Source organism: Strix aluco, chromosome 1, assembly GCF_031877795.1.
Source record: "Strix aluco isolate bStrAlu1 chromosome 1, bStrAlu1.hap1, whole genome shotgun sequence".
Classification (NCBI taxonomy): domain Eukaryota; kingdom Metazoa; phylum Chordata; class Aves; order Strigiformes; family Strigidae; genus Strix; species Strix aluco.
In genome coordinates, this window is record NC_133931.1 from 50,944,307 (window position 1) to 50,970,272 (window position 25,966).

Here is a 25,966-nt window from a genome sequence, read left to right on the forward strand (position 1 = left end):
AATAGCATAGGTGCCCTATCCACATACATGGTACAGCTGATAATTAAAGGGAATGAATTCAGGGATACAGAAAATAAATGCGTTAGAATGAAAACTTGGTGTATGGCCCAGTGCATTTCTTTGCTTATCATTTTCTGATTCCTGTTCTGGGAAGAATAGGCTATAGGAACATAAGAATACACACACACTAAGTTCATGTCACCTTGGGGAGGTTACTATCCCCTCATTACCAATTTTCTCAGTGCAAAAAACAAGTAGGACTGTCTTTAGAGGTTTCCATGATTTCACTCCAGACCCCTGTTAGGAATGCAAGACAATCCCATGGGACCACATTCTGGTGAGAACAGAGAGTAAATGACCAGTCCTGAAAATCAAACATGCAATGTGTTACTCAACCTTTAAGTTGAAATAATGAGATTTTACAGGAATTTGCTCTTTGTTTTAGGATCATCTCCATAGCTCATCCTTCTCCTTTAAATGTCTTTGTGCTCCATAGCTATTGAACCAGCTCTTAATTTTTGGACATACTACCTCCATAGAAAGGAAGCAAGTGGAAACCTTCTGTAACAGTTAGAAGTGTATGTTTTAAGACTGTTCCAATTTGTAAATTTTCAAACTTACATGTTCAAAAGGCTATGTGGTGTATTTACACATCTGAAACAGAGCTGAAAAGGTATGTCCCTAAAAGTGTTTATTCTTTAGAGCGGAAAGCTTTTAATAAGACATGCTTAGTACAATAAGCTTTTCAGAAATAGGCTTGTAACAATCTTTAAAATCAGAAATATATCCCATCTACATATCAGACAAGGAAGCTGCAAGGTAATTTATAGGATGACTAGATGTCTCCCAAAAGTTGAAACTCTTCTAACTGAACATCTGAAGTATGACCATACAGTTCTCTGTACAGGGTGGATATAACTAAAATAGTCTTCTCCATCCATTATCCATAATACTGAACTTTTAATTAATAAGGAAGTAAAGAAACATCGCTAATTTAACTTAATACTGAATTTTCGTTAAATTATGATAAAGTAACTTGTGGCTATTAAAACTTCCCCTTCTTGTCCTTATGCTATTTCCAGTGCCTGTTTCTTTTGCCTTGTCTTTGGACTTAGGCTTAGGTGTTTGAACAGGTGTTTGTGCTTCCCTTGTCTCTGATAAGGAGTAGCCATTCCTTTCCTGTTTCCAGTCCTAGTGTTACTTCCATAGTCAACATATCATGGTGTTTGTGAGGAGGAATGAGACTCTCATGGGGTCTTACGCAGAGTGAATGCATTCATTTTAGATTTTTTTTAGATATTACTGGGTCAGAGAGGTAGCAATGTCTGGTAGAATTGCTGAACAGGTTTCATCAGTGATGATAGTTCTGAATATGATACTAGCCAAGATTACATGACTTCTCAGGACCCTTTTGCCCAATACAAAAATTATACTCTTTTTGGTGAATTAGAGCGTTTTCTTAACATTTTGTGACTAATAATTAGTTGCCCCTGGGGTAGTTAATTGTCCCCATTTTACAGACATGAAAAACAGGGCGAGAAATAATTGGATCAGTGGTTGCTTCCCATCCTGTTCAAAAGGGACCTGGCCTCAATGATTCACGCCCTTGCTGCTTCCCGTCTGGACTCCATCAGCACAGAATACCTGGGCATGAAGCCATCAGCCTGTAGGACGTTCCAGCTAATACAGAGAGCTGCAGCACTGTTCCTTAGTAGCAAAGGAGACCAGGAGCATACTCAACCTGCTCTCTTGCTGACTGCACTGCCTTCCTACATGTTTGTCCAGTTGTGCTCTAAGACTCAGTCCTTAATATTCTTGGTGGACTGGGTCCAGTACATCTCAGAGATCGCCTGAGAAGTTCTTCCCGGTTAGTAACAACGCGGTAGTTGACAGCCCTGCTTTGTGAGTGCTTTTATCAGAGAGCTGAAGCTTGTTTGCACAGGAGCTAGAACATTCTCACAGACTGGCCTGGAAGCATGGAAGAGACTTCCACAGCAGTTAAGTATTACCATGAATGTCCTCAACTTACACTTTTAAGAGTAGGGTGCACCTAGAGGTGCGAAAGGCTCCTTTCTCTCATATAAACACGTACCTGCGCGTAGATTTCTAAACCTTCCCCAAAACCCCAATGCACAACAACAGAGCTCTTCCAAAACAAAACACACAGTTCCTTCCCCAGGGAAAGGATGAAAGAAAGAATGAAACACTCATAGCAGATGTTACTCATGTCGCTTAAAACAGCAGGAGAACATTCTTAGCTCCTGGTGCAAACAGCTGAAGCGGAGCAGGGCAGATGCAGCTTAGAAGAGTATCCAGAAATTTTATGTAGCTTTATGTATGTCCCTCTCTGGATGTCCTGTTTTAACATTTTCATGCTCTAAGGTTAGCACTGTTGAAACTAATTTTCCAGTTTCTTCCCCATTTCTGTAGAAGTTAAACTTTCCAAAGATCTCTGCATTGTAAAATGCTCCCAAAAATCTCAACATTTTAAAATGGCCTTTAAAATACCCTTCACCCAAGCCGGAGCAGAACTAAACAAGCTCTAGGCTATTTCAAGAACTAAAAGACTTGACTGAGACCTTTAGTGGAGACAGTGGCAAAGCTGGGATTAAAATGCTATATTCTCTCATTCCGAGGTCAGCTAGAGAAAACTGCTAATTAACCTGGGCTGGGGTTGTCTCCTTGTGGCAGAGGCCTTCTGGGGCCAGCTGGGAAAGAGATTGGTGTGGGAATAGCATCAACCATAGCAGCCGTGGCACTGCTACCTCCATATAGGATTGTTTTGCCAAGGCCCCCACAGTAGTTGAGTCTGTGTATCATGTAGGTCCCAACAGTGAGCCTTCCATGACAGCAGGGGAAACCATGAATAATTTATACTCTTTACACAAAAACAGGGACAAAACTTTCAAACCTGCAGGTGAAGTTAGATTTTCAAGGATGTTTTCTTCACAAAGAAAAGGCCTCAAAACATTTTTTTAAGTGAAATTGGAGATTAGTTCTGGCATTTTTAGGTCCCCAAACTCTTAGGGTGAGGAGTGGAACATAGATGCTGGCTTTCTAGGCCCCAAAGGCCAGGAGCCAGCAGAGAATAATTTTGTCAGCTCTTCTTTAAAAGAAGCCTACCTGAAATCCAATTAACAATCAAAGCTTTAGGCCAACATTTTCAAACTCAATGGCCTATTTCCGAGAGGGTGCTGAGCACCTCCAGCTGCAGTTAAGGCCAGTGCAAGATGCTGGTGCTGAGTACATCAGGAAATCAGGTCATAAATGCCTGAAGTTAGGAACCTTGATAAAAGCATAGGTGCTGAGCAGCCAGAGCCTCATTTAAGGTTTCAGCAAAATACTTTTGATGCCTAAATACAGTGCCACATTCAGTAATGTTGGCCTTAGTCCTTAGCAGGCAGTCAGGTTGCTTTTGTCAGAGCAAATGCCTAGGAGTCAGGAAAGCTGGATTCAATTGCAAGGTCAGGTCCTAACTTGCTCCCCTTAACCGTGTATGCTCTCCATCTCATGAGTGAGGATGATGATAATAATATATATGCCAAAGATACTGGGATTGTAATTAATGCTTATGTTTGAGGGAATTAGATAGAGCTGCACGCGTTGCAAGTATTACTAGTTTGAGTGCTATTCTTCCTGAACCCTTACTGTGCTTTCTGTTTCTGATAGTTATATGGATATTAGTGTACACCAGTATGTGCATTAAGTATTTTTCCATGTCTTCCAAGATTTAAAAAAAATCAGACTTGAGACTTCTTTCCCTAGAAAGGAGAATTATTTTCTTTGCAAATTTTCTCAAAAAGGCAATCAGGAGAAGCATGGTGGAGGCACTCATGCATTAGCTCTTTAAGGACATACCTTCAGAGTGTTTCCCCTGCAAGTCTTCTGATTCAATGTCAAACAAAGTTTAAATACCAAAAAAAAAATACTTTGAATTCCCTTCCAGTGCCCCTTCCCTCCTGGGGATTGAGGGGTGTTACGGCCATATTAGGTTTTCATGCAGTAATTCTTTTCTAAATAAGAAATTTCCAGGTTTGGAGCTTGTGAGTTCACCCACCTTTGATTGGCCTATTCAAATGTAAACAGTCCCTGTGGGTACTTCATTAATTCATGAATATTTATAGCACATTGCAAAGCCCACCAAGCCCAAAGTGCCAGAGTTTTTCAGGGACCATTTTGATTTCACTAAATAGTGTTTGACAAAGATGGGCTTAGTATTAACAGTTCTTACTTCGTCTCCACATACTCCATAATACTTGTAAGTCTACAGGCAACAGTCTGCCTGTGAAACCTTCCGCACTTTTGCCTGTAAATAAGCAGGAAACAACGTGTTCACAACATGCCTTATACATTCCCTGAGAGAGCATTCCTTAAATTTCTGGAGCAATTGAATCACAATTATGAGGGGTTTTTTTCAGATGCTTGAGTGATATTATTGATGAAATTACAGAATTAATTGACAAAGACCGTGTGGCAGTTAAGTGATGAATATTGCCTTTAAATACACCATTTTAATCTTGAAAAGAAATTCAGACTTAAGGAACAGTAAAATGGCAAAGGATTGGAAGCTAAATATACTGTCCAAAGTAAGTACTGGGCTATACCCACAAAGTACCTATACAAAATCAAGCAAGGGGGATAGAGTCATACCCAAATGTGTATGTGCTTGAATATATGTCCCTATTTTGCCTACTCCTTCCTGTTTATGCTCTTGTATACCCGGATTCTTTTTGTAAAATATAGGTATCTATTTTCAAAAAAATCAGTAGCAACAAAAAAGATGAACCCATACTTTGGATCTGTTCTCCTATTGCCTTGTATGGTCAATGTTAAATAAATTCTGCAGAATCAGGTAACGTACAGTTCATAATCCTTGTGACTGAAAAATCTGTGTAATGCAAATATGTTAAATGAAGTTTGTTGTCTCCAGTCTGAAAGCAGCATGAATTCATGGCAATCAGAAGATAAGCTCCACTGTTCCTTTTGTTGTCCTGTTGACTCTGAAACATATCAGTAACATTACATGCCAACGTTAACATCATGATTGCTGATTGTTTTAGCAAATGGAACAGGAAGGTGTGCGAGATTTCAGACTAAAGAAGCAAATCAGAAGTTGCTGCAGAAAGGAAAATGCACAGAAAGGTAGAAGAAGAATGAAACAAAAGCAAAGGAATAGAAGAGAAGTAGAAAGGAGATTATGGGGCAAAGAAAGAAACAACATAGAAATAATAGTGCTTGGGAAGGCAAACATTTTTCTGCTGAGTGATGCTGATAATAATGATAAGGCACTTGTAAAAATAAATCATGGTAATAATAAGGGGAAGTTCAGTTATTACATAAAGGCCAATTTCTACCCTCAGTCTTTGTAGAAACCTCTGTGAACATCAGGGAGTCCTGTTGTAGATTGAGGGCAGGGGAAGCAGTAAATGTATTCCCTGACCCACAAATAATCATTAGAAATGGAATTCTGCCCTTTGCAGAAAATGAGGTTTTATCATCTGTGCCCTGAACGTTTCAGCCTACACCTTGCCATTAGTCAGATCAGTTGGCTCATACACCTGGAGTAAGCAGAAGAAATAAGCACTCTGTTTGCATTTGAATAATTTCCCTGGTAGATCAGTTCAGTTCTCTTAATTATCCATCCATTAATTTGTTGCTAATGTAGTTGATATCGATGACTGATTTTCTGTGCTAAACAGGAAGCACCACTTCTTCATTCTAGGACACATTCCTTCCTACAACTGCCCTGCTGTTAGCTACCAGTAGCTGCCGTTATATTATCTTTCATCTGGCCCAGAGCTGACAACAGATGGCCATCTCCGGGACTGCCATCAGTGTGACTTTATGAAGCATCCAGCTATGGTGTACTGAGGAGCTTCATGGCCAGTTCTGCAAATCTGCCTCCCTTCCCCCCACCCTGCTGCTGGCCCCCCTTACTCCATCCCCATGAATAAGCTCCTCATTCCTGGCTCCACTCTCCACTGGTCCTGCAGTTTCCCAACGAGTGATGGCACAGCGGTATCACTGAAAGTTTGCCGCTCGAGGTCTGCCCCCTCTTCCCTCCAGTGCACTGGCAGGAGGTTGCCATGGCCCCCATGTACCCCAGCATCCTCTCCCTTCGTGGTTGTGGTGTACCAAAGCATAGGTAGAGGGGCTCAGTAACAGCAAACCTGCCACCTCTTCAGCTCTGTAGTCTGAACCCTACCTTCTTCTATCACAGAGCTTAGCTGGGTAGCCCCTGCATCTCCTCAAGCTCCAGGGATTTGGAGAGAGGGGGGATGTTTGTTCTTTGTTTTTTTAATATTTCACAAGACATCCTGCCAAACCAAGATTGAGTATATGAAGTGTGAAGGAAGCTAAAATATCGATTAGAGTCCCAAAGTGGAGAAAAGTATAAAATTCACAAGCATTCTGATTCCGTTGACACGTTAGATCATTTGGAAAAGCTGTTTCAATGGGGTGGCTGCCATGCATTTTGGAGAAAGATATATTGTTTGCTCTTGACAGAGTTTTCTAAAGCAAGGTACCTCCAGAGCTGAACCTGTATTTTAAGAGAAATTCACATTTGTATCCTTTATTGTGATATTTGCAGCAAGTCTACAGCTAGTAACAGTCTCTGCCCTCAAGCTATAAAGGAGTGAGGCTCCATTGTTGGAGAGAGAGCAGCCTTCTGTGTGAAAGGCTGAGATGTGGTAGGCAAGATGAATAGTGCTTAAAAGCAGTGCTTGCGGTGCTGTCATTTAGAACAGGAACACTGAGGATTTAAACGAAAGTGAAAGGCATGGTAAATGAATCCTTTAAAATTGGTCAAATTTTCAGCTGCCTAAAATAACAAGTTTTCTCCATTGATAGGTTCATTGAGTAGGAGGGAAGTTGGGAGGGGATGAATTCCCCTAGGGAGGAGGTGCAGATAGTGAAAACAAGGTGTGGTCAGTGATTCATAAAGAGACACATCCAGGAAACTCCAGTAAACAGCAATCTTGGCTCAAAAGTGGTGACTTTCCTTATTTTTCTTTTATTTTTCTTCTTTTTTTTATCTTCTTCTATTTTATGAAAAAAAAATTAGCATCATTAGATTTCTCCATTTCAAACGTTAGTCAAAAATGCTGATGGCTACACAACTGGAGCTGTTCATTACAAAACCCCAACGAGGAGGAACAGCTTTTAGGTTTAGGTTTTCTACCTGTTATTGGCGTCAGGTTCACCATGCTTTGATCAAACTGAATCTGAAATATGATTTTGGGTGGAAAAAGAGTGAATTTTTGCAGGCTCTCATGATTTTTTTTTTAAGTTGAGCTTCCCTTGTGTTCAAAGCTGAAATTGAGTGTCCTCCACCCTGTTAACAAGGGAAGAGAGAAAGAGATGATTCAGTTCTCGTGAACAAATACTGCTGAGTTACACACATTTCTACATGCAGCTTTAGTTGTTTATCTGTATTGTTATAGTCTCATTTTGCAGTGGACTCACTAGACACAGTCACTGATCATGGGTGTGTAAATCTGCTTAGGGACACTCTGTGTCAGTGAATACCCTGCTTCCCCCCATACTTCGTGCGTATAGATGTGTGCTATGTAATAGAAAGAACCTGTGATATTGTTAAGTATTAGTGGTGCATTTTGCTTTGCTTTGCGTTTGTAAAGGTGAAAGGTGATTGTGCAGGAAAATGGAACAGTATATTTGCTGTGAGACAGGCACTAAGAACTCACTCCCATGCTCAGTTATAATTCATGACTGTACTGGTGGGAAGCCCTTATCCCTCTGTGGAGTTAATGCATCTCTACTGTAGCCTGCTGAGAGCACCCTGTGTCCCCTCCCACCATCTGTGCATTCACTTGCGTGCTTTCTCTCTCTCGCTTTACTGTGAGATCTCTTGGTGTTAAAACTGTCAGACTACTACTGCCTGGTAAAGGTGGCTTTATGATGTGTATTAATGTTGAATTGTCATTTAAAGGGTGAGGAGGTAGGAAAGTGATACGTTACCGTTTGTTTTAAGCTCTTGTTAGAAAATGCTGATGAGCAAATAGACAGAAAGGTAGATTTGTTACTTCAAACAGCAAACAGCTTTGGACAGTGTATAGAAATTGCCACGACATAGGGTAAGAGCTACTGATGGCAAATGCATCTTTGGTCCCAATCTGGGCATACTTTGCTGTTTCTTGGTACAGTGGATCTCTGTTTCTCCATGTCAAGATCTGAACCAATGGCATTGTAAATTGAATAATATTTATTTACCCATCAGCTGGCTTAACTGACAACTATTTTATTTTCTACAAGTTGATCTCCTCTTTTAGGTGAAAAGCTTTCTTGCAGGCTGCAAGTTAATTGCTTCTATGCTACCTGAGACTTGAAATTCATGTGACCAAGTGCTATAAGCTAGCACAATTTTACTTAAATAGGTAGTGTACAAAGATTTTTTATTATTATTATTGCTGTAAGGCACTGTCAGAAGACCGGTGAGACTGTCTAGCTTTGAAAGAACTGAACTCAGTTCACAGAGGTTTGAGATGATGCTTTATCAACCTGGCACCTTACCGCAATATTAGACTCACAATACGGTTAAAAGACCATGTACTTGACTGTCACAGCAATATTAATTTGCAGTGTTTCACTGAATGTAATCTTATGTAGTCTGTTGTTTGTATTCCTTTAAAACTTATAAATCAAATCCAGACCTGGAATACCAGTGTATGAACTTAACAGATGTGCTGCCATAAGGGACCTGCTAGGTTATAAACTGCAGAAATGATCTTTTTCTATTTCTGATTCCTAGCTTATTCCAGGGAGATTTAGGAACCACAGAAGTAAGGTGGAAGGTCACGCGTTAGGACAGTAGCACCCACCCAGTGCTTGACGTTGGGTGTAATTGTCAGGAAATCCACCTCTAATCGTTTTATTATTCAGTCATAGCATCCTGCCGAAGCTCCTGAGCAAAAGTAGGGCAAGAATGACTTCAGTAGCTCTGTGTCCAGGTTTTCTTACGTGAAAGATCACTTTGAGATGACACAGCTGAGTAGTCAGGCTGAAATCCTAGTTGGTATTTTATTAATTTTGCACCAAGATAAATCCTGAAATTCTGACAAACTCCATGACAGGTGAAATTCCTTCTTGCAGAATCTGCTCAGCAAGAGGCTGCTCATTTCGTTCTGTTCGGAGGCAGGCAACAGGAGGGCAGCTTTATAATCAGCCCTCAAAGGAGCCCCGGCCGCCCCAGAGCCTTGGACTGATTGAATAACTCCTGGGCCTCTTCCCCTAGGCCTCCATCAGCAGGGGTCCTGTGGAAAGCAATCTCCCGCAGACTGGCACTGAAGTGAGCTTTAAACTACTATTTTCTGCTCTCCAGAGGAGCCTGGAGTACTAAAAGATAGATGGACTGCAGATATTTTATGAGAAACTGTCAGAAGAAGAGCAGAGTAAATGTTTTTTTTCCTCCTTCTTTGAGTCACACGCTGCATCACTGTAGAATTTTTCCCAGAATCTTTTACACTGAAAGTTGGAAATTAATTGGTTGCTAACCTTAATTTTCCCTCCTCCCTTTTCTTTTTCTTTTTTCCCTTCCCTCTTCTTCTTTTTTTCTTTTTTTTTTTTTTCCTGAAATATTCACTCGGAGGCCCTTTGCTTAACCACAGTTGCAGAAAATCAGTACCATTTGCACTGAAATATTTATAATGACAGAATGAAAAATTGGATTCATTTTCTGGCCTGTAGCCGAACAGTCTGCAACTTTGCACAGCATTGTTTAGCATCTCTCATTCCTTCCTTTCATTGGGGTCGTTTTCAGACACACACGCACACGCTGCCTGTGCTTCAGAGGAATGCTTAGCAAAACACAGAGCCATTTTTAATCTCAGCCTTGAGAAAACAACTTGTCTCTAACCTTGCCACCATTTGTGGGGGGAAGCAAAGGGGGGGGTCCCCAGGAAGCGTGTAGAATCCCTCTTACAGGAGAGATTATAGAGGATGACATGTAGTAATCTGTCCTCTACAGCAAAGCAGCGTACGGCTGGAATTCAGCAAGTTGCTTCTGTGTGTTGCAGGGGAGGCAGGGTGGACTTAGCACCAGGCTAGATAGCAGGATCTCTCTAGTAATCCCTGTTCTGCCACCAATTCCCTCGGTGGCCTTGGGAAACTCATTTGCCCACGAAGGAAGAGGTTGTCAAAAGCTCCCTTTTGTGAAGGAACACAGACTGTGCCTGTAAAAATACCCTGTACTTCTTTGCACCTCCAGAAAACAGAGGATGCTGGAACTGTACATATTTACTTCCCTTGCAGCAATGGCGTGAAGGTGAAGTGGTTGATGTTTGCGAAGTGCTTTGAAAATGAAAGTGCAGATCCTCGGGCTCCAATTTGCATCCCCTGCTAGTATAAAAGGTACCTTAGTCAGACAGCCAAGGATTCCCTCAGTATGCAGCAATTCCTGTTTATTTTGCTAGCTGATTCCGTATCACTCCCTTTTGGTTCTCACAGGTGTGTCTCAGACTCTGATGAATTCCAGGATTTTTAATTGATATACCAATCCCATGGGGGCTATTACAAGCTGGCATAAGTTTGGGCAGCCTTATAGACACTTTAACGTGCACTGAGGACTATAGTGGCCCAAGATTTGAATGTTTAGGCTGCATGGCTTTACAAAAATATACAGTGGTTTTATAGGAATGAGTCTGAAAATGTACACAATTTAACAGAGAATGATAAGTTTCCGCAGATGTTGGACTGTTGTGCAGAAATTAATAGAGAAATATATCTATGAAAAGTGGTGATTTCAAAAACCCTTAGAAATGATTCTCTGGTGAGTTCTGTAGACTGTCTTGACAATTGCATTAGTTTCTGGAAAATCCCCATGGCCAAAATCTTAATTCCTTCTGTGTAAAAAGAGGTACCTTCAGACCATACTAGGTCCCCTAAGGATGTGGGTTGGGTGCAGGGGTCAGGTTCTGCAAGGTGTTGAGAAACTCCTGAAAATGCAGGTGCCAGAAATTGCCTATCAAGGTCCAAAAATGTCATCTCGCTGGCTTCACCTGTACCGAGTTTACAACATAGCTCTATTGCTGATAGCAGGTATATGTGTATAGTACTAAATTCCGATCTCTATTCTGCATCACTCATCTGAGCACAGATTTTTTATTTATTTGGTTTCTTCTGTTAGAGCTTCAAAATGTTGGCTCCCTCTCAGTGGTCTTAGGAGCACAGCCCGAGCAGGTGTGCCTATAAGCAGCAGAAAGGGATGGACATCTGCTGTAAGCATCAGTACAGCTCATTTAACATTGCATGACATTCTGTGGTTTGTGAGCAAGGCGTATTTTTTATCATTCAAAAGTTTTTTACCAACTTGCAGATCTGCCTTTTTACCATGTTCCCCAAGATAGTTTGACAGGTCAGCCTGAAGTGATGAGCGTTCTGACACAAACTGCATTGTGTCTTAGGAATTTTGCCTGCAGTTGTTTTACTGTAGTATTGCTTTGATTTGAAAAGGAACTTTCTACAAAGTGGTGTGTTTTAGGACATAACACAAAAAATTCCAATATTGTGCTGCATGTATTACAGAGATTTTCTGCTTAGTCCTTATTACTGCTTTCTGAATTTCTTTTTTTTTTCTTCATGTATGTAAATGGAGAACAGTATAATTTTTGTAGTTCTTAACAGTTACTGAGAAGCAAAAATAATAGAGATTAGAAAGAATGTGAGCTTTAATGGCAAATATTAAATATGTTTTTAAACTGACATTTTGAAAGCAGATTGCCGTGACAATTTAATGACATTTTAAGGAAAGCCATAGCCCCAGAGTAGGCTCTTTCAAATCCAGAAGTATTTCTTTGGTTGAGCTGACCAGAACACTAATACACAGGTGTGTAAAATGTCTTAAGAGCTGAAAAGATTTGCGAGGACAATAGACTATAGACCACAGTGAAGTAGTAGTACAGACCTAACGGGACAGTGCAGAACTGTTACTGAACATCAGGGACCGTAAGAGTAGCCCCCAAACACATGTTTTATCTCATTGTTGAAGACAGTACCTTTCTGGAAAAGCTGCTTTCTCTGCAAGCCTGAACCGTTGTGTTGGTTTTGTTTTTCTGTTTGGAGTGCCAGTCTGTTTACTAAAGTTATTAGTTTATAAATTTTGCCAAGGTAAAGTAACTGTGAGAGCTTTAAATTAGAGTAAGTGCCACTTCTGTGTGGCAGGTTCCTTTGAGGGCTGATTAGAAGGCAGGCCTCCTGTTGCCTGCCCCTTTATGCATGGCACGATTGCTGTGGGTACTTGTTTATAGCTTACCTTTGAATTTATGTAAGTGTGCACTGTGATATGATGAATTGCACTTCGATAGCAAAGATTCTGCTTTTTTTTTCCTGGGATCGAGCTAATACTTCACTTTAAAGAGTTACTTTAATTAGGTGGGTTTTATTGTAATGAATTAAAATTAACTTGGAGTAGCAAATTATATAAGACTGCGAGGGTTATAGATTAGCCTCACCATAGCTACAGCACATCTTTTTGTAAAGGAATTAAAGTTCTGTATTTCAGACACCTTGGCACTAAACACAGACAGCAAATGAGTGTAGGTGTTGTCTCCAGTTATTTCCTCCTAAATGTGATTCTTTTCACTCAGTCAGAAGATTGCCATGATAAAAAAACAGTCCAAATGGGCAGCAAGGGGTGAAAGCAGCAGCTGCACGAGGCTGGATCCCCTGGCAGAAGATAGCCTAGGAGACAGGAGTACCACAGCATCACAAGCCAAACCCAGAGGTGAGGGGAGGCATTTCTTCGACTGTCACTGCAGGGTCAAGGCAGGATCTAATGACATGTCTGACTTGCAACGTGTCACTGGCCAGCTGTGTGACAGGAAACAGAATGACCAAGCTCAAAGAATGACATTTGGTAGGAAGATACTTCTTCCCTCATGGGGAGGAAGGAAAAAGACATAAAAGGATGCTTCTTTATGTAGTACTTCTTGGTTTGCTGAGGGGAAGTATTAAAACGTAGATGTTGGACTTCATTGTCTTCCCCCTTTTATAGGCTCTGAAAACAGGAGAAAGTGAGAGTAACATTCCTCCCATTTAGCTGTGGTCACATTTCACACTTCTTTTACAAATGCAAATGACAACAAAACAGAAGACAATAGAGAATTCAGACTTCTGCATTTTACAACCAACAACCACAATGACAAACATAAAATTTATTGTCCTGGTACCACACGTCAGTAAATGCTCCAGATTATTGATTTACAGTGTGTGTCCTTACAAAATTTAGAGAAGTAGTGACTTCATTATAAAGGACAAAATAGCATTCTGGTCTCTCCAAAGTCACCTTTACAATATGGAGTTTCTTGCACTGAAAAGGAGGGAACTCAGATGAGGTTGCTCTAAGAACTTGTTTCAACATAGGGTTCTTAACTTTTTAACTATTTACCAGCTATGAAGGGATAAAAATTGTTCTTATTTTCTTTTCCAACAAGTAGATTTGTCATTCACACACACACCAAGCCTGCCACATAAGCACTGTCCCAGTTCCCACTATTGTTGTTTGAAGAGCAGTAGGAAAAAGGACTATAAGATGTCCGAGATGGGCTTGCACAGTAACCAGTTGTGAAGGAAGTCAGAGGGCAAAAGCCATGGGGGCCTCTGCTTATCAGCTCAGAAATTTTTGGCCGTTACCATCAAATCTGCTCAGTGTGGCTTTCCTTGCAAACTGTCTTGAAGGAAAAAGATGCACTGATGTGCAACAGAGTTTGGGGCATTTAGAAGAGGAGGAGAGCTAGCAGAACTCCATAGTTTTTCCTTTTCTTTCCTATACATTTTTAAATTGATATATCATGCACAAGGGGACATATTTTCACTTGTGTTCCTGATTTCAGGATCCAAAATATGCACTAGTCCACTTATACATTCTCTTAACTGGGTGCATGTAGGCTTACTGGCTGGATAGCTTTCAAATATGATTTCCATGTACTAGAGCCAGTGTCCTGGTTTCGTCTGGTTCAAACGACAACAGGCAGGTTTGGTGATTTCAAAACTCGGCTTGTTCAGGGTTTGCTTTTATCTAAGCAAAAACGATGTCAGTTGCTTTGAGTTAATCTCGGGCTGATCCATAACCTCCAGTGTGCTGAGTGCTGTTGTACAAGGCCCCAAGCGCTGGCCAGCAATGTGCAGGGAATCCAGATTCCAGGCTGTCCCTTTGTCACCTGGTAAGCACAGTACCTAGCGTTATGTCACGAGGTAGGGAGGTGAACTCGGCGATCAATACCAGTGTGGGATGTGTCTGTCTGTATAATAAGAGTGCAGACAAGTTAACAGCCCTTTTCTTTCAGGCTGTATCAAGAAACTTGTAATTTCACTTGTAATTTTGTTCAAAGGAATTCTTGTACATGCACCTGTGGAAAGCTGGCAAGGTTCATTGTTTTAAAGGTTGCTCTTTGCATATAAATCACAGCTCTGTGTGCTTCCCCATTTTAATTGGGTGACCTTTTGAATCCTATGGACAGGAGCTTAAATTCTGGACCTGCCGGTTGCTTTAAGATTTGAAATCAATTCATGATCTAGCAGTTACTCTGCTTTGAATCAGAGAACCCAGAATGGAATTTTGAGAAGAAGTTCAATTTCTCACATTTCATAGAAAACTTCATTGCAGACCAAATAGTTGTGTGTAAAATCCAGATGCATTTGTCAGTTTAATCCCTGAAAAGACCTATCAGGATTCAGTGAGTGTGAGAGAAACAGGAGGAGCAAGAAACGTGTAATGTTTCCAACAGGACATTTCTGTGCGATTATCAATTTAAGTTTCCATTATTTGTCACTAATTACTGCACTGAGCTGTTAAATATTTAGTAGTAGTTTGTTTAATTGGGTTTGACCTATAAAGGAATCTGTACATAGTGTAGCTCCAGTTCCAGGAGCCAGTTTCTTGCTCCCAGCTAGGCAAATTTGTATTCATGTAAGATGAACACATATTGTCAGACAAGGGGTTTTGTTTTTGTTGTTTGGGTTTGTTGGCTCTTTCTCTCTCCCCCACAGATTTGTTTGTCTTTAAGGTATCTAAAATTAGAGCACGAAGTAGGAGTGCTGCTTGTGGATGTAAAATGGGAGGGAGGTCAAACTTAAACTTGTTTACAGATGTTGTAGTTTAGAAAGCACCAGCATGATAAATTAAATATACCAAAGAAAAAAAAATTAAAGCAGAGCAACAACTAGCCCATGAACACATGTGTCTGTAAAACACTGACTTAATCCTTGAATATCTTATTAGGCAGTATTGCCTATCAAAGCTTGTTGTCCCCTGTTACTCTGTTATACAATAGCTATAGATACATCTGGATTTGTTCAGCTTTGGGTTCTGCTTGCTCTTTGCCTGGCTGTGTCTGAGAGGTTGAAGAGACTTCTGGCTATGGCCTCTGCAGAGAGTGCAAGAATCAACCAGTACATGAGCAATATTCACTTTGTTTTAAACTCTACAGTCCTAGCTCTATTCTTACTTGTCCCTATCTTGAAATTCCCTTGATTTCAGAGGAGTTTCTCTTAATTTATACCAGGGTAATCATAACCATATCCTAAAGTAATAAGACTTTTGATATATTTCTCAGAAGTGCCTTCTTTTGCCTTTTTTGTTTAAGCTTTTATTCCCACTTAATGAACAATTTTCTTATTGGGGAAGGATGCTTGTGTATTAATTTCAAACACTTGCAGTATCACAAAAGCGTTGTTTTGCTACAAACAAGACTTACGCCTGGATCCTGACTAGCAGTACAACCCCTTTGCAGCATAAAAGAGCAGGAAGGTTTCCCAGTTTCAATGAATTGCTGTGAACATGTCCTAACCATTGTCCTCCCTCCCCATCACCATCATCTTACCATTTATCAGGGTAATACATGTACATTGCCCGTGCAGCCAGGCACACTTTACCTGAAGTGGAAGAGGTTGTTGTAAGTTCCACTGCATTTCAGTAAACAACTAACAGGGTAAGGGAGTCATATGGAAGGCTATTGCCTGGCACCATAGGTTAAAACAGCCTTGGAGCTACTCTGATTTATGTCAGGGGCTTAACCAGAAGCCCCCTGCCAACGCTTATAATGAGGAAGGTGCAAGGATGGTGAACAGACACCTGTGTGTGTGTCTGTTCTCTTCTGGTGACAGTGATGAAGGTCTTACTTGCTGTACCTAGGAATATATGTCATTCTTTTCCATACAACAAATCTGTGATATATGTACTCACGTACAATAATGAATCCAAAAGGAATCATTGACATTTTACTAGTGACTTACTGGAAGTCTCTGAAGATAAATAGGTATCAGGGGTTTTGGTTTGGTTTGGTTTTGGTTTTAATTTTCAGTTTGCATCCCTGAGAACATGCTATCCAATTTGAGACTTTTTTATGGGTAGGTTTTTTTCTGGCCCAGCTGGAAACGCTTGAGTAGAAGAACCAGAACACTGAGAGTTTTACATAAATACAATAAAGAGTACGATCTGATTAGCAGTCATGCCATTTCGGAGACATTAATATAATACCGAATCACGTATCTTAGGTGAACTAATTCATATGAATAAATGCAATTCAGTGTAGACTTTCCTAAATGATCATTGTGAACAGTAGTCAGTCATGACCTAAGATGACCGTTTAATTGGCCATCATGTCTGAGAACAGACCTGATTCTCAAAGGCTGGTAAACATCAACTCACCACACATAAGTAGTATTTATGGGAACACAGATTCTCATGGGATTTGGCCCCTGCTTTGTTGTGGAACTAGCTCTGTTTTAGTTCAGATCAAATCCTTATTTCCTTGGGAATCTCAAGTTTCAGAGACTGTGTTTTGTTAGGTCTATGCTGGTGATCAAACTTGGCCTGGATGAAACTCCATGCCTACTTTAGTGCATTTAAAAATTTGTTGGTACGTGTCCTGCTCTGCCAGCTGCAGTGCAGTACTGGAGATGCTGGTGGCAGGGACATCTTGCCTGGAATTTTTTCTCTTCTGTCCAGAACACCAAAGTCTCCATTTGGTTTCCTATTTATCACCTATGAAAAACTATTAGACATCACCTCCTTTCTAGCTCCCTCATTCACTCAGGGTAAGTGTGACCCCTGAAATCTGAATATATGTTGATTCTTGTGTCAGAAACATTGTAATTCCTGGGATGAAACACATCAGAAACATTTGTTAGTTCCAAGATTTCAGATACAACAATTTAAGTTAATTTCTTGTAGTTTCTGTTTTATGAAAGGAAGGGGGGGCCTGAGAGGGAAAATAATCTATGGTCACATCATCTGTTGATGAGCTTCAACTGAAGTAGCTCTTTTTGTATTTCACCTGTGTGAAAAATATAGAAATGTTTACAGTCTGAGTGTTCATAGATGCTCTATCAGTACAATGAAGGATTATAGCATAGACTAGACCTAGATATCACCCTAACCTTCCGTTAATTCATTTGGTGGAGGTGGACTGTAAAAGTGGTTGCCCTTGCTGTAGGAACACAAATCCCACCTATACTACATTTTTACCTGTATAGCAGCTGAGCCTGAGAAACCCATGTAACAGAATCTTCTTAATTGCTTGCAGCAGCAGTGGAGCCAGGGCTTTAATGTTTTGGGACATTGAAAGTAAGTTTACTGCTTTCAGATGCTTTGAAATGGCCCAGATAATCTACTGAAACCAGCTCCTGACTATGCAGATTTGGTTTCATGTGTGATTTGGGGCTGGCTGAGCCTCTTCCTCTCCTGGGATGAACATCAGGAAAAAAAATCCTAACCCTGAGGTCTGTGAAGTTGTGAAATAGTCTCCCAAGAGGAGCATTGGAAGCTCTAATTAAAATTGGACTGGGCAAAACACTTGAAATTACACTATAGGCAATAATCCAACACTGGCAAGATGGGTGGAGAAAACGCCCTAATGGGTCCTTCCTGTCTTTAAATTCTATGAATTCTTGTTCTTCTCTTTTATTATGCTATTTCACCTTTTTCTTTAATGGTGACACAGTGTCATCTAGAAAGTATTATAAGATGCTATTGTGAGCTGAGTAAGATGATGTTAAATGTCAAAAGAAAATGCAACAGTTTCTCTGCAGGTTTACAGTGATTATATGGAGACAAGAAAAAGAAACTGACTGTAAGGGACATCAGTGCAGTGTTTCTGATCTGTAAGACAGTGGCAAATGCCTGCAATATACATGTTTGTCATTTTGACATTACATTTCATATTCTCTGCTTATGAAGAATAACCACATTCTACCAAATATAGCACAGGTGTGGAATAGTCATTTACTGTAACTGTGTACATCACTCAGATTGCTGGAGACATCTTCTATCCAAACATTTCAAATATCCCCAAAGACCTGGACTAAATAATATCTTTTTACATCTTAATTTATAGTATGTATTTAATCTTAGTATCCCACAAATCTAAATATCTCATCATTTTAGTCTAGGGTATAATCATATTACAGTTTACCAGGGAAGAACCCTGCGACAATATAATGGGGCTGTGAAGAAAGAAGCTCGGTGCTGCAGTACTGAAGCAGTACAAGTTTGAAGAAAGGCTATAAAAATCAACCTTTTTTGAGATTTATCTTAAAGTTATAGTTACATCTGAGTAAGTTTCATTTATTTGGTTTTGGTGTTAACAGTTAATACTCCTCTTCCCTCGTCCCCCCACCTTTCCACATGATACAGTGTTTCAGCAGTGTGGAGTGCAGAGCTTTCTGCCTGAGAGGTCTTCCATTGTGTCAACCAGTTAAGTAACAAAGCATCAGACCGAAGTTCTGGAAACCATGTTGACACTGTGAAACTGCATTTTTGATTCGTCATTACCACTGCACTTAAGGTTTAGCTAGGCTTGCCTTTTCCACAAGCCTTTTTTTCTTCCCCTTTGGTTCTGGAAAATCCAACATCCTCTTGGTAGCTGCAGACAGTTTGAAAAGTATGGTCCAGGGTAAGAAGTTGGAATAAAAAGAAGGGAAGAGAAGCAGAAAATCTTGATTAGAAAGTATAATTTAATAGAACGTGTATTGAACCAAATGTATTGATTAATGTGGAAGATATAGTACTTATATTGATTCAAACTAGAGATTTAGTACTAAAAGCTGTAAGCCAAAAAGCTGTTGCAGATTGCTACAAAAGTCAGTTTAATGCTGTCCTTGAGAATGCCTTCACAAAGAAATTCTTCTAATGTTTGAGGAGTAGGTAGAATGTGGTATATGTCAGTTTGATCCCGGAGGGTTTTATTTTGTACTCTAATAGCTGTTACGAGCCTACATTATATCCAAGGAGTAATTTTCCTTAGGGGTGCCCAGCTCGCTTTGTGTCAATATTCTAGCATTTTAAGTCACGTACAGTATATGCTTCTGGGAACAGTGCAGGAGCCAGCCAGACTCATAATGGTCTGCATTCATTAATAAAGGCAGAAGCTTCTGTCCCTCCATTGCCCACTACAGGGATGCCTCCCTGGTCTTCAGGGACCCGTACAGACACATTTAAAGAAAGCTTTATTTTGAGTGGGCAGGAGATGAAATGCAGGACTTGCAGGCATTTCCTAAGTCAGCTATATGCCCGAGCACAGGGGTGACCTTAATGGGTCAGAGAAGAATGCAGGTCAAAAGACTTATTATCCAGCCTGTTGGAAACCAATTGCTTTTGTTAAAAAAAAACTGTAGCGCTTAAAGGTTGATAGTAATGTAGAGTTCTGTTTTACAACCTGGAACTGTATTGCAGTGCAGTGGGGTGCTTTTTTTTTAATGCAAAAAAAAATACAAGATGATCCGTAATGTACGCTGATAAAGGATTCCAGATAAGTGATAACATGTAGGGTACCATAATTACTTAATCAGTGATGATTGATTACTCATGTTTGTGTTCTTGAACTAAGGAAAAAATAACATGCTGCTATGGTACTGTTACCATCTGTTGAAATAATGCATCTACATTTCATCTTTATATTTCTTCACGTGTACCCTCTTTGCACTGTTTGTCAGGTACAACCATCACTTGTTTCATCTAGTCATAAAAAACAGAAGCCCCATTTAAATTGAAGGCAACCGCAGTTCACATTAAAGATTCTAATGGGCTAGTGAGTCTGTGGCTATCTGTGGATATTTTTTTCTTCGTTAATTTTGATGCTGTGGGTGGGAGCTTTTTGCTAGCTAGTACTTCTCATGTTCTATCTGAAACACAAAGACATACGCCAAACAACAGAAAGTAGTATTACCTCTTTTGTCTCCAGCATTTCTGCAAAGAAACCTTTTTATATTTTTTTTTTTGCTGAGGAGATTATTCCACCCAGTATTATTATGAAATCTTTGCATGTTTTTAACTCTTTAACACTAACAACAGGGATATCTCAAAGCATTTTCATCCAGAAAAGCGGTGACATATAATTTTATAGCAGTTCACATAACAGTTGGGATTCTGGATTCTGCTAACAAAAATAATTATCTCTAGGAACAGGGCAAATGCATTTTAAGAGTTTATTTTGCTTGTGAAATGTATTGAATTCAGGTTTTCTAAGGTAATACACACAGATAGTACTGAGACAGAGAAATTGGGGATGTAGGAGTTTTCCTGGCTCAGTTTGTGTCTAATGCGGTAACAAATGCAGCGACACACACACCTCCTGTTTCACTGTTCCTCCATTTTGTGCATGGAAAGCTTGCGTTTGTGTTTGCAAACTAGTTTCTCCTCATGAAATCACAGCTCTTGGAAATGTTAAGATAGCTATTACTGAAGTCCAGGAAAGATTATGTTAAGAAAAAATATTTTTCCCTTTCCATAGCTAAGTAGGAAATCGAAATTTTTGCTTCGTAGGGAGACTACCTCATAATTAAACAGATGTGTTTATGTGCAATCAAATTTGGGGGAGGCAAAGAAAGGGAGCATATGATATCTCCTGTACTTAGTTAAATGACTCCTCTGGCAAGTGGATGTACTAATTGCTCCAAACTCAGGCAAACTAGTTGGAAGTTTCCGGAGGAGGCGTGTTTCAAGCTTGTGTAGTGTGTCTTTAGTGAAGGGCAGCGCGCTCTCCGAGCCGCACAGGGGATCTCGATTGTAATATTGTGCTCTCCCTGGGTGTACCACGCTCCCGTGTCCCTGCCGTGTCCCTGCCATGTCCCTGCCGGCGGGAGCTCCAAATTCTGCTTTCCCCGCCTGCCTGAGCTCCCACCGCCGCGGAGGCGGGGAGCTCGCTGCACACAAGGCAAAGAGACTATCAGAGTCGAGATCTGCTGTGTGGATAATGGAGGAGAATTTTTGCCCTAAATTTTTAAACACAACACCCCTCATAAAAACAACAACAGTTCATAACTGGGATTAATGTTTGCAATTTTCAGTCACTTAGACATGGGGTCTCCAATAGATGGCTTTTGGTGGAGTGGAATATGGCTCTCTGTGGGATTAAAGAATTTTCCTCCTTTTCTTATCTCTCTCCTCCTATCCTTCGCCTGCTTGTCTTGTCAGTGTTATGCTTCTGAAGTGCTTCCACTTTGTATTTTTTTGCCACTTAGCCAGATAGGTATTTCTCCCTAGTCCCTCACGTTTGGGGAGCCTTAATTACTTTGGAAACCATGTTTTGTTTTGACTGTTTACAATAACTATAGTTGCCTTTTTAAGGCCTAAACTGCTCAAAGCATTTCTGAATGTTCCTCATGTTGTTCTTCTCTGCAACACTTGTTTTTTTTTTTCTATTATCTCTTCATTATCTCTAGAGAATCTCATTTTGCACCAGGGCACAGGAGTCAGGGACACTGAGAGCAAGGGCAAGTCAGTCCTTATGCTGTGTTTTATTTTGTTTCCTTCATATTTGGGCCTTTTTATTTTTTAATCAAAAGTGTCTTGCAGCCAGAGTTGTGGGTACACTTCTAAAACACCTTTTGACTGCTTCATATGCAACTGTTCATTCAGCCTCAAACTGATTATGCATTTTTTACTTAGTGAAAAGAAATAAAAAATGGGCATGACTGACATGCTTGCTCTCTCAGTAGATTAGAAACAAAAGACACCAGCACCCCACCCCCCCCCAAATATCTCTGCAATGTAACTACTGGTATATGACTTCACCTACTCAGAAGCAGAGAAAAAAAACAGAATTCAGGCTGCCACCCCATATTTAACTTGTCCTGTTGTTTCTAGGTACTGCAGGGTCTCCAATAAGCCTGTGGTGTTATGCTTTAAGTGCTGCAATAAATGGACACAACAGGATGACAAAAGGGCTGACTGTCAGGCTTAACTCTTAATTTCCTTGCTTTTGTGGTTTAAAGTCAGAGCCCATTACCTGTGACCAGCCAACATTTTGGTCTGCAGCTATTGTTACTGCTTTACAGCATTTTGAAATGATTTTATGGAAGGATAAGAAACTAGATGAAATCAAGTGGTAGAGTGTATTTTTTTAACACTCTCTGGCCTTGGACAGTCTGGAATTCCTGCCATCAGCATTAAATCATTTTGTATTCACATCTGGAAACTGCATCTTTGAGTGTCACTGGGTCATTTTCCTTTAATCTTGAGAATGGCACTACATTAAAAATTCCTCAGTCTTACTGTAAGATCCTTTCCTTGCCAAATGTCCCATGAACTATTGTTTGTGTGCGTGCACAGTTTAGGGAGAGAGAAGGAGGAAGGGAGGGAAAACTCTCAGGCTGGTCTGCAGTCACGCTGTATTTCACATTTGTTTCACCAAGACTGTTTTCCTGTGCCTTTTCATGGGTGGCTCTGGAGGGTATGGTTCAGTAGATGTTCACTTTGTTGAAAATGATGACTGTCTTTTGGGAACAGGTTCATCCTGAAGTGTGTTAGTCCAAAGGGGTTTTAAAACAGATTAACTTAATAAAGCAGAGTGAAGGGACTGGACGTGCTGGGAGCAAATTACAGGACGTCACACCCCTGCCCTCTGGGTCGCTGGCCCAAATCTGGCCCAGATTACTAAGGGGAGAATTCATCTCTCATCAGTGGCTGCCCTGTTGGCTGAGAAGCAGCATTCACAGACCTTTTCCAGTTATCTGTGGATCCAGTGTGCATTGTAAAAGACTTAGCACATACTAGATGGGGTCCTTGCTCTTAACTCAATGCTTGTGAAGGATCTGAGCCAGTGCAGGCATTGAAATAGCATCTCTCATCCCTAAAAGTGGTTGACTCGACTAAGACAGCAGTAAAAAGAGGGTGAAACTTGTGTTTGCTGCTGGATTTGGTGATTACTTGTATGGGAAGGGAGAATTTCAGACTCCAAATTCCACCCTGTGTCACCTCACATAAGGCACTGCATTCACTTGAGGAAAAGTACCTGTGGTTTTTGGTGACAGAAGGAAGGGCTGTGGCACCCCACCTATTTTCTCATCAGTCTTTGAGCTCTCTGCTAGGCACAGAATGACTCTTACCAGAATATACTGTGTATACTGTTTAGGGGGAAATAGGTTTTAATGCAATAAAACATTTGAAGTGGTGCCACAGTTTAGGAAGCACAGTCCAATTAGCATATTTTTTGGTTTGTAGGCAGCAAGGTCTTCTACGACAAATAAATGCACTTCTCATTTGCATAATGTACAAACCATGAGCCGTATGTAAGCGGACACCAGAACCACCGAGCTGGCATGCAGTTTCACTGGGGCAGGTCAGCTCAAACCTACCTAGAGAGAGCGCGTCGCCATTCTTGTGCACGACCACCAGTGTGAAACAGTTGGGAAAGCTCTGCTCTTTGATAAAGATGCTTCTTCTGGCTGCTCTAAAACAAGGAGGGGTTGAGCATACACTCATCCCAGTCCCCCATTTTGCAAGATATGTTGGGAGAATTGGGTTTGCATCTTTTTTTCATATAGAAATACCTGTTCTGTGACTAAGCTGTTTCTTTTATTTTTGTTACAGAATCATACGATGACCCAGCACAGCAGTTAGTGCAAGGCCTGTCTCTTCCAGAGAATTCTTTGTGGCACAAAAAGGGAACACGTTTTACTCTTTGCACGAAACTTTCATTGTTAATGTATATTATTCAGAAACATTGTATTGTACCATAAAACTTGTATTATCGAAACTGTTGGATGTTCATGTGTTTGAACTTTTGAGCACCGGATAGACTTCCTGTATATAAAGTGTTGCACATGTATTATGTTGTCTGATACTAAAATGGTCTTATAAAGACAAGTGGACTTGGGCCCTATTCAAGAAAGATACAAATAATAATAATACTGTGTGAGGGAAAAAAATAGCTTAAGAAAAAGTGTCATTTTCAAGGAGGAGGGAGAAGGTAATAGCTATGTTCCATTACAGCTCTGTTTGGCCTTCCTTTCCTTTAAACTTCAGTCTAGAAATCTCTCTTTTGGTATACAAACGGATGAATCTAAGACTATTTTTTATTGTTGAAGATTCTTGCAAAAAATATGAAGAGACTCTTTCTCACAGAGCAGGAACCCACAGTTGAATAAGGCCCGTATATATATTTGTAAGCCTTGCGATATGACAGATAGCATTACCATATATGCAATAGTTGTTATGTAGATTGTCAAAGAAGTTTTTTTTTCTGGATACCATTTGAAGCTTTGAGTGTTCAAGACTTTCCTTAATGATTTCACACGGCCAAATTCTTGAATCAGTTGAACTAACCTGTATGTTACTGTTATTAATGTTTACTCTGCGGTCTGAACCTGGAGATTACTGGAATTGTTTTCCAAAAGGAAATAAATTCAGTTTACCATTATGTGTGAGCGTGCTTGTGTCTTGTCTTTTTCCTTGGAAATAGCATTGTTATTACTGCTCCTGTAGTACTAAAGGACCACCAAGATCTGGAATCCCATTGTATCAGGACCTATACACTGCTCAGTAGGAGTAGGTCACTTTTCTCAAAGCTAGGCATTTAAATAAACTTGGTAGAAACAGATCTGCTGGCCCACTGCAAAGCAATGTGTGCTTGAGGGTAATATTCACTGTTTTCTGGTTTTGTTTGTTAGTTTGTTTTATTTGGCAGCCTCAACAATTTCATACCCTGTACACTTGACATGTTGGTTGCTGCATCGCACATCTTCTGTGTATAATTAGCAGTGTATTTCAATGTGATATTATTATGTGAGTTGGGTCTAGTACTGTCAACTGGGAGCCACCACAGCTCTGCCAGTAGCACTGTCAACCTCACATCCCTCACCCTCGCTTCTGACACAGGTAGCAGGACTGGAGGTGAAGCACATCACGGGATGATGCTCACTAGCACTGCAGCCCTGGGGAAGCTGTCACAAGACCTCACAGCTTTGCTCGGGCCTGAATTGGCTCCTGACTGCCTGCAATTTCAAAAAGAAGAAAGAAGGGGATAATAACTCTCCTTGCCTACCAATATTCCCCACCTCTCCAGCTCACCTACAAAAGAGGACCAAAAAACTGTTCTCCAGCTATTTTAGTATCCTATCCTATTGCTGGAATTGTTGGTTTTATCCCATGGAAACTAGTGTTGCTGAAATATTGCAGTTAAAGAGCTGCACATCACAACAGTCCAAATGGCTGGAGACACTTGCCTAGTGCTGTCAGGGTGGATATAAAGTGTGATTTCCAGTTTGCTGAATGTCACATTTTGTCTCTCCACAGATGGAGGATGGAGAGGAAAGAAGTAAAGTCAGAAAGTATCTAGTTACCAGATATTCCAAGAAAAAATGTGTCATGTTTAAAACTCCAGCTTTGAGAATATTATGCATATTTTGCCCAATACAAAAAAGAAATTCCTGAGTTTTGTATTAATATCTCATTTGTGCTGACAAAAGGATAAATACAGGCATGAGTACACAAGGCTTGAAAAATGCCAGTTCTATTTATAAGTCAGAAACTGTTCCCATTCTTACTCTCATTAATATATTACTCAGCTCAGCCAAATTGAATGTGGTGATATATTCTTTATTTTTGACAGATACCTTAAAGGATATAAGACATTTCAGCCTTCATGTGTGAAAGTGTGACATATTGGTTAAGACTGAAAATAACATGTTTCTAGTAGAGTTCAAGTATATAAGAAATATTACACCCTACTGT

At 40.3% G+C, this 25,966-nt stretch overlaps 1 protein-coding gene across 6 annotated transcripts in view; it reads left to right on the forward strand.

The window, feature by feature from the left end:
- ZNF521 (zinc finger protein 521) overlaps nt 1–24,653 on the forward strand; it is a 232,744-nt gene extending 208,091 nt beyond the window's left edge. For all 6 annotated transcript variants that reach the window (XM_074820558.1, XM_074820525.1, XM_074820533.1 and 3 more), the window contains one exon: nt 23,825–24,653. In XM_074820558.1, the coding sequence (XP_074676659.1) occupies nt 23,825–23,854 (30 nt within the window). In that variant the 3' untranslated portion in view covers nt 23,855–24,653. The remainder of the gene's footprint in view (nt 1–23,824) is intronic.
- Nucleotides 24,654–25,966: the final 1,313 nt, after the last annotated feature.